The sequence below is a fragment of the Geospiza fortis genome, unplaced genomic scaffold (assembly GCF_000277835.1).
Source record: "Geospiza fortis unplaced genomic scaffold, GeoFor_1.0 scaffold16, whole genome shotgun sequence".
Taxonomy (NCBI): domain Eukaryota; kingdom Metazoa; phylum Chordata; class Aves; order Passeriformes; family Thraupidae; genus Geospiza; species Geospiza fortis.
Window position 1 is genome coordinate 7,545,806 of NW_005054302.1, and position 17,212 is coordinate 7,563,017.

General features: G+C 38.3%; 1 protein-coding gene across 1 annotated transcript in view; it reads left to right on the forward strand.

Annotated features, from left to right (window-relative positions):
- The first annotated feature begins 4,283 nt into the window (after positions 1–4,283).
- TRPC6 (transient receptor potential cation channel subfamily C member 6) overlaps positions 4,284–17,212 on the forward strand; it is a 28,793-nt gene continuing 15,864 nt past the window's right edge. The window contains exons 1-4 of the mRNA XM_005417725.3: positions 4,284–4,985; positions 12,872–13,057; positions 14,921–15,085; positions 16,906–17,119. Of these exons, the coding sequence (XP_005417782.1) occupies positions 4,299–4,985; positions 12,872–13,057; positions 14,921–15,085; positions 16,906–17,119 (1,252 nt within the window). The 5' untranslated portion in view covers positions 4,284–4,298. The remainder of the gene's footprint in view (positions 4,986–12,871; positions 13,058–14,920; positions 15,086–16,905; positions 17,120–17,212) is intronic.

Sequence of the window (17,212 nt, forward strand, 5' to 3'; positions counted from 1 at the left end):
TTTTTAAATTTAGGCTGAAAATTAGCTTGATGTTTCTGAGTACTAGAACAGTCAAATTCAAGATTAGTCTTCCCATGTGATTAGTGACAGTCAATAAAATTTCAGTAAGACAGCCATTTCCTTCAAGATAGAATGATATTATAGTGGGAATTGTTTGAGCGCTATCTGTACTTGTAAGGGACTTTACTCCATCATCCTTCTGTGGCCTATATTCCTGTTAAATTCTATGCATTAAAGGAGGCCTCTCACCTAATCTGCTGGGATTCTCTTTGAAACAATGGGAAAATATAGGTTCTCAATTTATAAAGTAGGTAGGAGAAATGTCTCTCCTTTATCTACAGAAAAGATAAAAATTACTAATTTCTACTAGAATTCTACTGATCTTACGGTGGGAGTGAGATGAGTGGAGTACCATCCTGTATAATTCACAAAATCAACCTTACTGTGCTTCAAGTGGAAGATATGGTAGAGACTGTGTGACCTTTGTTGCTCTCTTGCATTTGATTTCTAATTTTGTAGAACTCCTTCCTGTAATATGATATCAAAAATGATGACAATATTCCAGCCTTGATCATACTGGTTCTTCAGTTCTAAGGAGTAATGAGTATGGTACTTTAGACTGCATTTCTCCAAAGTACATTGGGGAAATGTCTTGCAACCAACAGTTACAGTCTGAGAAGGATGAAGTTTCAAGTGGCTATAAGATTTATGTGGCCAGTACTATGACACGAGCATCTATTTAAGAAAAAATGAACTGGAAGGAACTTATTGAATGTAAAATAAATGTAAGAACATCAGACTAAAACAAGACTGAACATAGTCTTCTGGATCGCCAAATTCCGTTCCCTGTGCTTGGAGGCAATCAAGTGTCTTATACTTTTCTAAACAAACTCCTGAAGTAATGTTTGCTTCTCTGTCTAGTTAAGCAGAAATAATAAAACGGAAAATTCAGCTTTCTGGTTTGCAATGAAACATACTTATAGCCTTGTGCTGCAAGAACCAGTTTTAATGACAGATCCTTAAATTTAATTAACTGTAGTTGTAAATGGACAAACCAGGACATTCATTTCATACATATGAAATGCATTGATGCTGGAGAAATTGGTTACATTCAGATTCTAGAGATCTGCATCAGACATGTGGTACAGGCCAGCAAACAATAAAAATATATTCTATTTCATTCTATCATAGGTTCTAATTCAGTTGATGAGCTACTGTAAAAGGAATGTATGTATTTAATATCCCATTTAAGCAATGATTTTCTCCTAAATGCAGGCAAGGAAAGAGGAGGTGGTACTACACAAAGACACTAATTCAAAGTATTCTTCACTGCAATGATTACCCTTTGCTTTGATAAACCATACTAAATGTATTGCTAGAATAGAAATAAAACCTCTTTCCCACTTGAAAAATGGAAGACGAAGTGTTTAACGAATAGCAGTTTTTGGCTGTGGGCTGTGTCAGTTCACCACCACAGACTGATTATGCTGGTGGACTCAGTGACAAAGGACCCAGGTGAGGCCGAGGTACTCAATACTTCCTTTGCCTTTTTAAACATCAAGATCTGTCCCCACAAGCTTTATATTGGGTCATTTAATCACCCCAGACTGCTGAAGCTGATGCATCTCAGGAAAAAATAATGATCAAGAGTCTGTTGAGGGGTCTATTTCCTTGTTCAAGGGTCAAATACTAGCAAAATAATTTTATACTGGGTTAGTTTTGCAGGGCACATAAAGATATATATTTTATATCAATGAAGTTGTTATTGACAATTTAACTAAGATTTTAGTCTACATTGAACATGTCTTTGTTATTTGGAAGAAGTTTAAAAAATATGTTCCAATTTTTTTGTGGGTTGAATTTTTTATCTGTCTATAATCTGTTCAGAGGAGGATTAAGTTGGACATCAGGAAGAATTTCTTCATGGGAAGGGGTTGTTAAGGAAAGGAGTGCCCAGGGAGGTGGTGCAGTCACTTGGTGCTTGCTACCTAGTGCTTTGGTCAGGTTGACAAAGTAGTGATGAGTCAAAGGTTGGACTTGATGATCTAGGAGGTCTATTCCAACCTAAATTATTCTGTCCTTCTGTGAAATAACTTCAGTATAAATTATTTAAATTATGTTCAACAGTAATTGGTTGCTGCACTGAAAAAAGAAGCAGTTAAAGATAGACAGTGAACTACTGCATTAAAATAATCAGTTTACTCAAAACTGAGAAGCCAATGTGGAGCTAAGAAAGTTGGAAAACTTGGTGCACTTAAAAGATGGTAGAGAGCAACCTTGCCATGATTTCTCCCTCTGCACCCTTGGATGCCAGGTCTCAGGACTTTGTGTCTGGTTGGTTAAATTGAAGCCCAGGTCAGTTTACCTTAAATGTAGGTAATGCCTCACTCTGCTAAGGACCTTCTCTGGTACAAAAGAACAAATCAATAAAAAATGTATATGAAAACTTTGCACTGCTTTTCAGACTTTCTACAAATGTGATGTCACAGGAACACACTGTGTTGAATTTTGTAAGCTTGCTGTATTTTCACAGTGCAGTGTGAAAATACAGTAAGCTTACAAAATTCAACATATACACAGGAAAACTGGGATAAATATAAAATAAAGCTTATATAGCTTTTTTTCAGAGCTACATTTCTCAGTTCATAGGATTTGCATTTATCACTAGGAAAAAAGTTTGCTTTTGAAATTATTTTAAACATAACACTAAGCATTTCTTTGCTTGATTTAAATATTTTGTGCTTCCCTACTAGCAATTCTGAATAACTATTTATTAAAAAAATCAAATAATGAAACTAATAATTATAATTAATAGTTACTGTTTTCAGTTGTGATATATTCCACATTCCATACTTATTATTATCTTGCAGAAAAATGGGCCTTTTATATTTCAGACTTTCGCAATTCCAAGTATTTCCAGTGCTGCAGAAGACTGTATCTCTGGAACATAGAAGTCAAGAAGCAGAAAGGAAATTTATACTAAAGCTAAATCTAAACAACCTAGAATAAATAATACCTTGTAATATTACTTTTTGTGAAGAAATTTTGAATCACAGAGGACTAATTTTTTTACTGAAATTTAAATTCATATTCATTAATATTTAATGAATAAAATATTGCTTATGGTTATTTTTTGTGGGAAATACTGAATGTAGTAAAGTGTATTTGAGCATATGTACGTAAAGAATAATTAAGCTACCGTTCAATAAAGAAAAAAGATGAAGTTATGGGGAATATTAAGTAGTTTAGCGGAGTAATTATAGAAGAGAAAATTGTTTACAATTTAATTTATATTGGACATGAGAATCTTAATAGGCTGAAAAAATAAGATTGAATTAGCGAATTAGATTTCCTTCTTTTTAAAGAGAATGTAGCATATTTTGTAACATTTCTCAGAAAACTTAAGTTTGCCATGTTCACTTTATAATAATGACTAAATAATTATTAATGAGGTATTTAATAATTATGGTTGGAAATGGCTGAGGATTTCAGTAGTAGCAGACTAGACAACATTTCAGAGCTATCATGAATCAAGAATTAGCAGGATTTGTTGGCAAGCCCCTGAGTGAAAGAACAAATAGCATATCAAGATTATGGACTGCAATAATGAAAAGAATGGTGGAGATGGGATGTAAGAGATGCCATACAATGTTATTTGATGTGCTTTTATCTTGTCCAGATTCAGTTAATGCCTGAGCACTCCATTATAGATGTCAGAAAAGCATCAGCAGGGTGAAGAGGAGAAACCAGAGCCAAAATATAAGTTAGATGGTTGCTGAAGTAGAGAGAGTAAGTGCAAGGGAAGTCAGCCTGACTGCTTTTGTGAGGCAGAAGGGAGTTTAGACATTTTCCATCTTTGTGTGTCCTGCTGTCCTGAGCAATCCCTCATTTCCCACCCCATGACTGCTGACTCTTTTCACGCTGTGGCTTATTTTCACTCTGAGCTGGGAGGACAAAATAAGGAAAAAAAGTGTAGTTTTAGATGATGATTGATGACAGCTTTTTCTTCTTGTTGAAATAAAATGTAGCTGGCTACTGATTCTCAGGTTATGTAGTAACAGTGGTTACAAAATGCAGCGAAGGCAGGGTTTCTGGTGTTCCTGCTGCATTCAAAATACACAGCAGATAGAGAACTAGAATATTTTTATTAATTATTATTCAAAATACCCTTGCATAAAGAAGAACTAACAATTTCTCTGTGTGCACGCAGCCGGGGCAACGAGAACAGACTGGCCCTGCGGCGACAGACCATTCTGCGGGAGAAGGGCAGGAGGCAGGCCAGCCGGGGGCCAGCCTACATGTTCAATGACCACTCCACCAGCCTTTCCCTGGAGGAGGAGCGCTTCCTGGACGCCGCCGAGTATGGCAATATCCCGGTGGTTCGCAAAATGCTGGAGGAATGTCCCTCGCTCAACGTCAACTGCGTGGACTACATGGGGCAGAACGCCCTGCAGCTGGCAGTGGCCAATGAGCACCTGGAGATCACCGAGCTGCTGCTGAAGAAGGAGAACCTGGCCCGGGTGGGGGACGCCTTGCTGCTGGCCATTAGCAAGGGCTATGTTCGGATCGTGGAGGCCATCCTGAGCCACCCCGCGTTCGCCGAAGGCAAGAGGCTGGCTCTGAGTCCCAGCCAGTCGGAGCTGCAGCATGACGACTTCTACGCGTACGATGAGGACGGCACGCGGTTCTCGCACGACGTGACGCCCATCATCCTGGCGGCTCACTGCCACGAGTACGAGATCGTGCACACCCTGCTGCGCAAGGGAGCGCGCATCGACAGGCCGCACGACTACTTCTGCAAGTGCAGTGAGTGCAACCAGAAGCAAAAGCATGACTCTTTCAGCCATTCTAGGTCCAGGATCAATGCCTACAAAGGTCTGGCCAGCCCTGCTTACCTGTCTTTGTCCAGTGAAGACCCGGTCATGACTGCCTTAGAGCTCAGCAATGAGCTGGCTGTGCTTGCCAACATCGAAAAAGAGTTCAAGGTGAGTAGAGGGATGCTGATTCTGGCAGACACGGAACTGCAAACTTTATCCTTCATAAATCAGCAATATAATGTGGGAAAAGATACAGTTTTTTACTGAGTGGATGATTTACATCTTTGTGAATGTCTTATTGCTGTGTGCTGATTGTAATTCATGCTGCTTATGTAGAATGTGCCAATGAACTAATTTTCTACTTCCTACCAGGCAGGAGAGTGAAGGAGGCCCTTCAAACCCATGGCTGAAGCTGGTTTAGGGCCGGGGAAAGAGGAGTCTAAAGTGGTACATTTTAGTCACTTACGACAGACAAGTTGCATGATTCTATCAAACCCTCATGCATTCTCTTTAGTTTCTTGTATTTGGACTTGAAGTTTTCATACTTACAGTGTATTGCATTTTTTCATGAGGAGGATTCTAAATAAATGTCCTCCTTTTTTAATGTGCTATTCTGGTATTTCTGTTCACTTCTTCCTCTTTCTTACTTTTTTGTGCTTAGTTGTATGTAAACTTTATAGAGTTAAAAGGCTTTTTCAGTGTTAAATAGAGATTTTTGTATTTCATAAATGCATGTTTTTGAAAAAAATATTAATAGTTGTGACTCTTGAAGCATGAGTTAAGGCAATAAGAATACAATGTTTTATCTGTCAGTAAATGCAAAGTCAGGCCTTGTGCAAACACTGCCAATGTTATTTATGACCTGGGTTAGCTAAAATCACTTAGCGTGTGTTTGCCTCATGGGACCCTGTCAAAAGCCGATGCTCCTGTGACAGAGTTATATATATAGACTTCACTAGCAGGAGATCAACATCCTTCCAAAGCTGTAACAGAATAATTTCCAACATTGTGTTAGCAAGTGTTTGAGGTTATCATGATCAATATTTAAGAATAATCTTGGCAGTGGTACAGTTCACAAAACTGTGAACCTGTCTCTACTCAGCCAACCTGAGCTGAGGTGCTGCAGTTCTGAATGAATTCCCCTGGACTTGTGCTCATAGGTGGCACCAGTCTATTATAAGAAGCTGAAATATTTATTGGAGAGGAAAAATAAGGAAGAAGAATGTATAAGGTGATCTTAAAAACAGCAGCTGAACTGCTGAAATTGGAGGGAAGTAGAAAAAACCAAAATGCTGGGAGGACCATTTGCAATTATTGCAGAAAATGAATATCTGCCCCATGAAGTCCCTGGCAGAAACCTTTAAGACCTCAGTGGGCTGAGATTTCATCCATTGATTTCATGTGCAGTTCAGTGAAGAGTATTGAAACCACATACTTCTTTCTCTTTAGCAGCTGCTGATGGCAACAAAAGCACTTGATTAACTTAAAGCAGAATAAATTTAGAACAGAGCTAAAACCCGTTTTTCATAAACCATAAGTGCAGCCTGTTAAGTTCACAGCTATGTTGAGATAAATAGCATGTCTGATTTGTAGGAACTGTATAGATCCCTTTACCACAGTTGGAATGACACAAGCTAAGATTATTATAAAGGTAAATAAACTCATCATCTGGAGCAGCCAGCAAGAGATGCCCTTCAAGTGCTACAGAACACAATCAGTGAGATGAGTGGGAGGACAGTACCTGTCCGTGGCATCACCAGGCAGGGAATGGAGCACACAGGTGAGAACCCAAGTAGGCTGGATCACAGAAAAAGCTTCTGCAGCCAGCTCTGAAGTGCCATGAGGAGGTCCTTCTTTGGTGACTTCTGTTTTTCGAGTTCCTCTTTTGTCTCAGTTGCTCTCTGTAAAATGAGAGCTTCACTTCTAGTGTAGTGTTGTACAAAGAATTTTAACAGATTTTGGATACTGTCCCTCAGCAGAAACAGATTAGAGACAAAGAAGCTCCATACTGCTGGACATTATTCATCCAGGCTCTGCTGGGGGTATGTATACTCCTTGGATAGAGTGGAGTGGAATAGGAACTCTGAGGAGCACAAGTACAAGGCAATGCAGAAATTTAACTCTCCAATAATTTAAGGTTTCACCAGGAGCTGGCAGCTGGCAACATAAGGTCTTTTGGGAATGTTTTTATAGATACTAAAACCATATAGTGGTTCTAGATAAATATTAAAGACTGTGAAGTACATTTATAACTGAATTTATGAGAGCTGACATTTACACTATTGATAAGCAGTGATATTTACAATATCTAGACAGGCCAGAGACTTGACTGTAAAATACCCTGCCTTAAGTTCAGTGGAGGCAGTACAAGTGTGTAAAAGTTACAAGAAATGGACGCTGTCAGTTCTACTGAGTCTGGGCTTGTTTGCACTCCTGCTAGCTTATATCCCTGGTTGCAGCAATTAATCTGAAAAAAAAAAATGTTACCCTTGCTTTATTTCAGGAGTTTTCTACAATTTTGGAGAGTGTGGTCACTGCATAAAAGTGTGGGTTTGGCAAAAATGCTTTACATATGTTAGTGCGATCAAAACAAGTGTATTTTTAGTGCATAGGTTATGGCACTGGACATGGCAAATCTTTAGCTCCACCTAGGGTTAGCCTGAGCCATTTAAAATATTTCAAATCTTACCTAAATTAAAGCTGAGCTTTCTGGTAACACACCATTTTAGGTCACCCATTTTATAGTGCTGATAGGGTATTGTAGCAGGGAAACTTTCAAGTGGTTGCCTACAGCAGCCAATGACACAGATAATTTCCAGGTCTTCCTCGGAGGCAATAGGAAGGATCTGTGCTAAACTGTGATGCTGGTTGTTTTATGACTGTCCTATAAACTGCTTCTCTCTTCTAATATTAGAGAGAACACTGGCCATGAAACTGATTCATACAAAATAGGAGATGCCACAGTCAGGGGAAACCATTATTCTCTGGAATAAACCCCTTTCGTTCTACAAACCTATGCAGTAGTGTCATCCAGCATTACATGCATTTTGTTACAGGTATTAAAAGTGTTGCAGTAGTTAAGAGTCTTTTGGAGAAAAATACTTTATTAGGAGTAAAATTAGAAAAAAGTAGATTATTTCTGAAGGAAGAATAACTGGACAGATGTGTGAAGCATAGTTTAGAAATATTTCTGTACCAAACAAATAGCTAATTCAAGCTTCCTAAGTAATTCTGAGATCTTCAGGTGTTTCTGAAGACCATTTAATTTAGTTTTGTGTCATAGAACCATAGAATGGTTTAGGTTATAAGTGACCTTAAAGATCATTTAGTTCCAACCGCACTGCCAGGGCAGGGAACCTTCCATTAGACCAGGTTACTCAGACCCCCCATCTAACCTGGTCTTGAACATCTCCAGGGATGGAAAGTACTCTAAGGACAACCTATTCCAGTGCCTTACCACACTTAAAGATTTTTTTCCTAATACATAGTCTAAACCTTTTCTCCTTCAGCTTAAGGCCATTGGCTCTGGTTCTGTCCTGCCAGGCCTTTTTCTGAAGTCCCTCTCCAGCTCTCTTGGAGCCCCTTTAGGTACTGGAAGGTTCTGTAAGGTCGCGTTGGAGCCTCATCTTCTCCAGGCTGAACAGCCCCATCTCTCCTAGCCTGTCTGCATGGGAGAGGTGCTCCAGCCCTCTGATTATCTTTGTTGGCCTCCTCTGGACTTGCTCCAACAAGTCAACCTCTTTTTTATGTTGGGGACTCCAGAGCTGGATGCAGCCCTGCAGGTAGTGTCTCAGCAGAGCAGAGCAGAGGGGCAGAATCCCCTCCCTGGCCCTGCTGCCCATGCTGCTCTGGGTACAGCCCAGGACACAGTTGACTCTTCAGGCTGCAGTCTGACATTGCTGCCTCATGTTGAATTTTTCATCCACAACATTCCCAGTCCTACTTCCCATGGTTTTTCTTGATCCATTCTCTGCCCACCCTGTGCTTGCACTTGGGATTGCCTTAGCACATGTGGAGGACACAGCTTAGTGTGCAGCTTTACAAAGTTTGATATTATATAGAATATTTTCAGTTTTGGAGATGGTGTTCATGTTTTCTGTCATCTCAGTGGTTTTCCCACCTAAGAGCTAGTATCTTTACTATGTATGTGAAGATGTAGATGATAAATGACAAATGTTGTCCTGCAGAGATGTGGGCTGAAGTTTTGAGAGGGACAGTTGTGGCCCAGTGCTGTTCAAAATAGGTAAGATTAGCATTTATTATAAAGTCCACTGCAACCATAATGGCAACTGACTGGTTTATTGTTTAAAGGGATGAAATGGAAAATGTGTTTTCAAGTTAAACATAGGTATGTTACTGTTTGCTGTAATCCCTCTAAAAGTTAAACATAGATATGTTACTGTTGGCTGTAATTCCCCTAATAAGGTCATCTGAATTTGCTTTTCTGAGAAGCAAAATTCAATTTACCATCTCAAAATCTAATTTTATGGGCTTTTTTTTTTTTGTTTTCTGTTTGGTTTTTTTTGTTTGTTTGTTTGTTTTTTGTTTGGTTTTTTTCATTTATACAACCCCTGTTACAGAAGTGGGATCCCATCTTCACTACAGCTGTTGTCAGCTTTCCTAAAGAAAAAGTAACATCACTTGTTAGAGAAGGAGTGAAGCACTGAAGACATAAGGGCCTTTGAGAGGGAAATAATGTATTTAGCTATCTATTGTGACACCTAAATTCAACATTACATCCCACTTTGACATCCTAAGTTCTAGTATAGCAGTATCCATATTTCTGATCTTGTCCTCTACAGTTCACCAAGCAGAGCCAGGACATGATCTGGAGCACTACTCCATCCCATCCATGGGGCTCAGTGTCATCCTGCATCCTGAGAGCATTCTCATCCCAGGCACAGTCTGGGGGACAGCAGGAGCCTGTGCCTGGTCACAGGAGACTGTGTAAAATAACTCTTTTTTGGGAGATACAGCTGTAGTGATGCTCTCCTGGCTGTGGTCTCCTGTGCATGGTCAGAGGTAAAGCAGGGCATGGTCAGCTGAGGTTTTCAGAGTGACAAGAGCCTGCTTGCTCCCTTACTTGGCACCCCAAGACATTCTTTCACGTTAAGGGCAGGTGACTCCTCTCAGCAGTGCTGCTCTCACTCCTCTGCCACCAGCATTGTTCCCTAGTTCCTCACCCCCCACAGTGCTGTGTCACCTCTCTTCTGCGGGTGGGAGCAGTTAGTACTTCTCCCTCATCCTTGGGAAGAAATTTGTGAAATTTGGCGCAATTTGGTTTTTTCCTAAACTGCTGAGGAGCCCTGAGCCAATGTTGTCACATGCAGAGAATAAAGCACACATGCTTTACTGCAGAATTCAGTGCTGATTCTTTTTAGAGCCTCCAACTGTAACTTAGTTTCTAACTGCCATCTAAAGTTTCTCAGGAATGTTTTTTTTTTTTTTAATCACTATGTTTACAACACGCAGTAAAGGAGAACTCATTATCCCTGCCCTTGTCCATTTTTGAAAATAAATTAAGCTAAACAAATTGCCCCACTCACTTGGCTCACATAAATTGTAGGAGACATGTGAGACCCAGGGAGGGGGCCCTTTATTTGTGTGTGTGACAGAGACACATTGAAGAGTGTATCAATAATTTTTTCTATCATGTCATTTTTATTCTGCCTTCAGCTGACTTTGCCTGTGCCACAGCAGAGGTGGAGGCAGTGATGGGCAATGCTCAATTTCCCAATTGAGCAGTCATTTGCCATAACCTGACTGCTGAGAATTTTTCACCTTGGCTACCACCGCTGGTCTCAGCTGTGGCAGTATTTCATGGGACGGGGAAATGTTTTATTGCATTTGTAGATGAGAAAATAAACTGGTGGATTTTATGGATGAATTTACAGGGTGCTAATATATACTGTAGTACTGTGTACAAACCTAAAGTCAGAAGTGATAATTCCCCTGTGGAATAATGGTCTCCTCACATACTGTTTTGAAACTCCATGTCAGGTGTCAGTCACTTAAGCTGGACAATGTCGATGAAGAGTGTGTGTGAGTGTGGATGTATGTACCTATCTTCTACCAGAAAAAATACATATAGTAATATATTACAATGCTTCGTAAGTTCTTATGCGGGCCAAATTATATTTGTTGTTTACTGAAAGTTACTTGATTTTTTATATTGGAACTCAAGGGTCAAATATCAGTTTGGAAGAGTTAGTACCTAATCATACAAGGGTGGGTAGTTGCCTCTATGTTTCTCCTTTGTCTGTGAATTTGAAATGGCTAGTTTTACTTTCATTTAGAAGAGAAAATTAATGTGTTAAAAATACTGAATAGTGAATCTTCGCTTCTGCAGAAAAATGAAAGCCAAACAGAAGGTGAAATATTACTCTCAGAAAATGTCTTTCTGTAGTGTTAGAAGTCAGGATTTTGGTTAAAATCTCCTGTTATTCATCTGAATGGAGAGAAAAAAAATAATGCAGTAATAAATTATTCAGAATGACAGGAAATTATTACTTTTAGTATTTAGCTTCTGTTGTCTTTGTAGATAAATGGCATAGAAGTGCCTTTTGCTCTTATAAGAGATCTGTTACCTTGTTTATGTTATATTATTAAAAAAATAAATCACTAGCAGTTTTATGTAGATGTCTGTAAATATTTGTCTGTGAATGTTTGCATCCATCTAAGCAAAGTGAAGTGTAAAACTTGGATGCAATCCTTTAATATATCCAAGTAATAAACTGTTATTATAGTGTTGTGGGTAATAAAACACAAAGATGCATGAAGTACACCCTCAGCAAAGAAATTAGGGTATCCTGTATGCTCATTCTCTTCTAGGATGAAGTATTGGATGCATTATATGGCAGTTAGTATGAAGTATTTAAGAGAAGGGGCTAACTCAAGACTAAGAGTGGAAGAAGGGGAAATACCCTGAAGAACAGACTGGAAGAGGGGGAAATGTGTCTGTGTAATAAAAGCATTTGTAGAAAATTACTTTGAACATGAGACTATGTGAGCAGTCCTGCATGCTGTGAGGTGGTGGGAGGTTTCTTCCATTCTTTCATTTAGGAAAAAATTCTACTGTAATTTCATCATTTTAAGACATTAAAAAGAGCAGAAATCACAAAAATAGCAGAAGTTATTTACATGTGTGTGACTAAATCTCTTGTGAGATTTTTTTTAGCTTTAGATACACATCTATACCTAATTCCCAGCTATATCCAACTTTTATGACCCAAACACAGCTGCATGTAAGGAGTGGTTAATGAACTGCAGATTGCAACAATCAAAATGCCGTTTTCTGTTTTGACTTCTGTCTTTTGGAAAACAGTGCCCAAGGACAACACTTGTTAGCTAAAGCAATAAGCAACTGAAGCTGCAGTTGCAGAGCAACAGTTTGGCCCATGTGCTGGAGTCTCTTGAGAGGTCCTTGAGCTAGAGCAGAGCTGCAGTCAGAGATCACCATGCAAGCTGTACCACTGCTAGCAGTGTTGCTGGAGAGCAGCAATCAACCCTTTTGTTTGCAAGCTAGAATAGATGTTGGAAAAGGGGAAAGACAAAGTTTTCAAGAATAATTCTAGGCCTTAGAAATTTCAGTATATATATGCTTTTCTGAAGAAGGTTGGGTATTTCATTACATGTATTCTGCGTAGGATGCTCATCTTGGCCAATTCAAATCTCTACAGTGCAATTTTCTACGTCTTTTCTAGACTTCTGCAACTGTGAATAGAAAAATTTCCCCTGTGCTATACATTTCCACTTGAACTGGTCATTAAAATGTGTCATACGTTGTTTCTGAAAGTGTTTTGGTTTTTTTTTCTACTTTAATTTCCTCTAAAGCGTGTCTAGATGAGTGACTCAGGTGTGAAAATTGCTAATGTAGATGTACAAGACAACCAAGGTGAGATGAAACCCATTCCTTGAACATTTAGGGGTAAAAAAGCATAACAAGATGCAAAGAAGCTATCCACATTCACAGAGGTGTAGGTGGAATGCAGAATTGCTTCTCTCATGTTGGATCTAAACACCAAGATTTTTTTCTTTCTGCTTCTGTTTTGTAGAATGATTACAAGAAACTGTCTATGCAATGCAAAGATTTCGTAGTTGGACTGCTTGATTTGTGCAGAAATACAGAAGAAGTGGAAGCTATTCTGAATGGTGATGTGGAGATGAGCCATAATAATGGAGAGCATGGTCGTCCGAGCCTCAGCCGCTTGAAACTCGCCATCAAGTATGAAGTTAAAAAAGTAAGCAATTCTGTTGATCAAACAGGCATGTCATGATGGTGGTATAAAATTATGCTTTTGTTAAATTTCATGTTTTGGTTGCCTGTGACACTGAAATGAATTTTTGGGCCCTTTGGGCACAGTGATTTTACAATCTAAAGAATCCTTGCTTGCAATATAAACAAGAAGGAGATATTTAAAGTGAATACTGGTCACAATAAGCATGGGAGCAAATGACTCTAAAACAATGTGTGGCTATGTGCAAAAGTTTTTGATACATATTTTTATTTTAAATCTGTTTTTTAAAGAAAAAAGATGGAAAAATTTTGCACTACTTCTGAAGCCTGGAAAAATGTAAGATTTAATAAAAGCTAAAAATAGTACATCAGACCTAGTGCACTCCATAACAAGAAATGATACAAATTTTTATCAAGCTGTTGTGTCTTTCTCAGGAATTTGAGAAAGCCTGGAGAAATTGCATGTCTCACAGAAACTGTGTTTGTATCTGTACAGAGGGATCAGAGGAACAACCTAGGAATATTAGTGCTGTGGTTCTAAGTTCAGGAGAAAGCAGGCTTTAGGCAGTGCCAACTACAGCAATTATTGTCCCTTCTTTGGCTTGCTTTCATTTCTACTGACAGTTTGATACTCTGCTCTCCATCTGAATAGTGCTCAGTGAAACCAACTGAGTTTGTAGCTGCATAAACATTGGAATTTCCCAGGAAACTTGTCTTGGATAATACAGGTTGTAAAATTCTAGGTGACCTGTGTCAACCAGGGAGAAATTACTTGTGTGGAGAAGTTTGTATGACCAAAGATCAAGGAGACACAGATAAAAAGTATACTTCAAAAGCGTGTTACCCTAAATTTTTACAGAAATTGAGTTCACATCTGGGGGACACACAAAAATTTATATGTGTGATGTATTTATGTGTTGATGAAGGGAAGAAAAGACAAAAAACCATTTTGGCTGAACCAGTGTGTGAAAACAACCTGCAAAACAGTTCCAAGCTAAAGTCACTAAAGAGAGCTGAAACAGCTGTTGAAGCGAACAGATTACATTGAGCTTGGGTCCTTCATACTGTTTGAGTCTTAGTGCTTCTGCACATGTGAGCTTTCTTGCAACACTTTCTCTTATCTGAATAAAGACATTTCTTGTACCTTCAGCCAGTCATCTTTTACGTGTAGAGAAAGGATCTAGAAAAAATGCTACATTCAAATAATTTTTTTTTTTTTTATGTATAGATTTGGCTTTAAAAATGTACGGTGCACAGGAATCTACTATTTTTTAACATCTACCTTTGTAACATGCTTCTTATACTGTCCAGAGGACACAAAGAGCCCTTATAGGACAGACTTCTCAGTTTTGCAGTTTTTCCAAATGGTTCCAGAACCAAGTTATAAGTAATCCTCATCTGATTTCCTGCAAATGTGACAGCTATTTTCTCATGCCAGCTGAAAAAATGGTATTTTCTGTGTTAATTATGTGAAAATAGGATATAATATTTCTTTCCCAAGTGAAGATTATGTAGCATTTTTTTGCAGAACAGGAGTCTCAAAGTGTTGGAATTTCTGAAGCAGTGTCAGAAACATATAGAGTTTGCCCAGATAAATCAGCCTTAGATGAAATTAATAGTTTGTGATGGAACATAGTTGTTAATAAATAAGTTTTTAAGTTAAAGTATTTCTTGCTGATGGCAACATGCATGTTTGCTGGGAGATTTGGCTTATCAAAATAGATTTTCTTATGCCCCTGTTAATGCTCCTTTGAATTTAAGCTGCATTTTCACTATTCTAGCATTCTTAATCCACGTCCTATAGCTGTATTTTAAGAGAAGTTATTCTGAAAGCAGCATCGTTTTTGTGCTCTTTTTTTTTTATTAGTTTGTAGCACATCCAAACTGCCAGCAGCAGCTCCTCTCTATTTGGTACGAGAATCTGTCGGGTTTGCGGCAGCAGACGATGGCAGTGAAGTTTCTGGTTGTCCTCGCGGTTGCGGTCGGATTGCCCTTCCTCTCCATGGCCTATTGGATTGCTCCTTGCAGTAAGGTCAGCCTGGGAAGCCTTGTCAGGGCCTCCTAATAACTCCTCAGCCTGTAAATTCCTGTATGACAAAGACACACTTGCATAGCACTTCAGAAACTTGTTGTTTTAAAGCCAGGTTAGAGTGGAGTGGCTGCAAGATTGCACGTTCAGGCATTTGTAATTAAGACAAGTAAATATGTTGTGTTAATTGCAATATGAAGGAAACTAAGTTAAAATGGTCAACCAAGTGTTACATTGAGGAAATCCTGCTTTATAAACCAGTCAAACAGTTTTTCATTTAGTTCTTGCCTTAGCAGGCAGATGCAGAGGATACTCATTTTCCATTGATTCACATGTAAACTAAGCTTAAGCTGTGGGTTGATTCCAGTTGCTTCAAAGGAAATTTTCTTTTTCATTATAAAAAATAACTCTATAAAAGTCAAGACAGTGCTAGTATTCATCATATTTTGTGAGGTCTTCAAAGCAGTTGCACAACCTGCCCTGCATTCACTTGCAATGCTCTGTCTGGGATTAGGTGTTACCAATACATCTGGTTTGGTTTATATATGGTATGGAAAACCTTTCCGATAAAGATGGGTTGCACTTTTTGACCTCACTGAGCTTTGTGTTGAATCCCTGTTTCAGTTGGCCAGTATCCCTTTTGAGTGGACACTAATGGAAAATTTCCCTTGAAAGTATGTTAGAGGGACAAATGGCCTCCTATAAGGATTATTCAACATGTTGCAGTATGATATCCACAATTCTAGCAGGTTGAACTCTGTAGCCTTTTATGTTTTGCCAATTTTTTTCATGTCTTTCAATCTAGACAATAAAAATCAGTTGCATTATTTTCACTTTTTGGTATTATGACTTACTGTTTTATTGTTTTATGAAGAGTTTTCTCTTATAACACCTTGAGATACAACACATTTCAGTAATTGAATTTTTTCCTGTAGCAGTGACTTACCTTCTTATTATTTTCCTTCAATGATTTATTTGTCATATACAAATGCAGTTGGTCTAAAATTAAAAAGTACTTTTCTGGAGCTGCCAACTAAGTGGACAGGCTAAGACTTTTAATACTAATACAGGCACTCTCAAAAATAAAGAATTGCTGAAAGTTCAACCTCATGTGAGTTTGTATGGAGCTTTCAGGTTTTAAAGTCTTGCACTAAACTATTTTTTAAGTTGTTCATAGTCATTACAAAGCTGAGAACTTTTCCTTTGTACAAGTCAGGAGGAAATTAAGACTCTAGAGAACTACAAATACAACCTTTTGAGGTGTCACGACTTTTTTTAAAAAAGAAAATAAGTTGGGAAAACTGCACAATAACTGTGCTAAATTGAGTATCACATCAGTCAGGAAAGGGAATTCTTTTCTTCATAGTTCGCTCATAATGATAATGCTTTTAGTAAGTGTGTCAAAATCTTATTTTCTGTCTTGCCTTACAATGAAGCTAGCTAGTATTAAAAAATTCAACAACTGGAATAAATTTTTCTCTTGATTATCTATAATAGACAAGAATGACACAAAATAACTACAGTATTATTTCAAATCACTGAGTTAAAATATATATATTTTATTTTTTCATATCAGTTTCACTGTTAATCTATCACTGATATCCTAACAGTGAAACTGATGGATTATTCCTCTGAAAATAGCAAATCAGTAGAAACTTGTAAAGATGACTGTGAAAAGGGCATCACAGTATACAAACGTTTTCAGATATTTGTTTCTTTGTATTATTGAAATATATGATTATCTGTGTTACTGCTTTTTTTATATACATTTTATTTGGAATCAGTCAGTGCAATATCCTTGTGTTTGTTGATCTCTGTTGCAGCTGGGGAGGATAATGCGTGGACCATTCATGAAGTTTGTAGCCCATGCAGCCTCTTTCACCATTTTTCTTGGTCTACTTGTCATGAATGCAGCTGACAGGTTTGATGGCACCAAACTCCGACCCAATGAAACAACAGACAACGTAAAACAGCTTTTTAGGATGAAAACATCCTGTTTCTCATGGATGGAGATGCTTATTATTTCTTGGGTAGTAGGTAAAAATTTTTGCCTAAATTGCTATGATTACAAGTGAAGTCGAGCCCAGCTGACCCCTTTCCTTTAAATGTTTTGTGTAAAAATTGCAACAA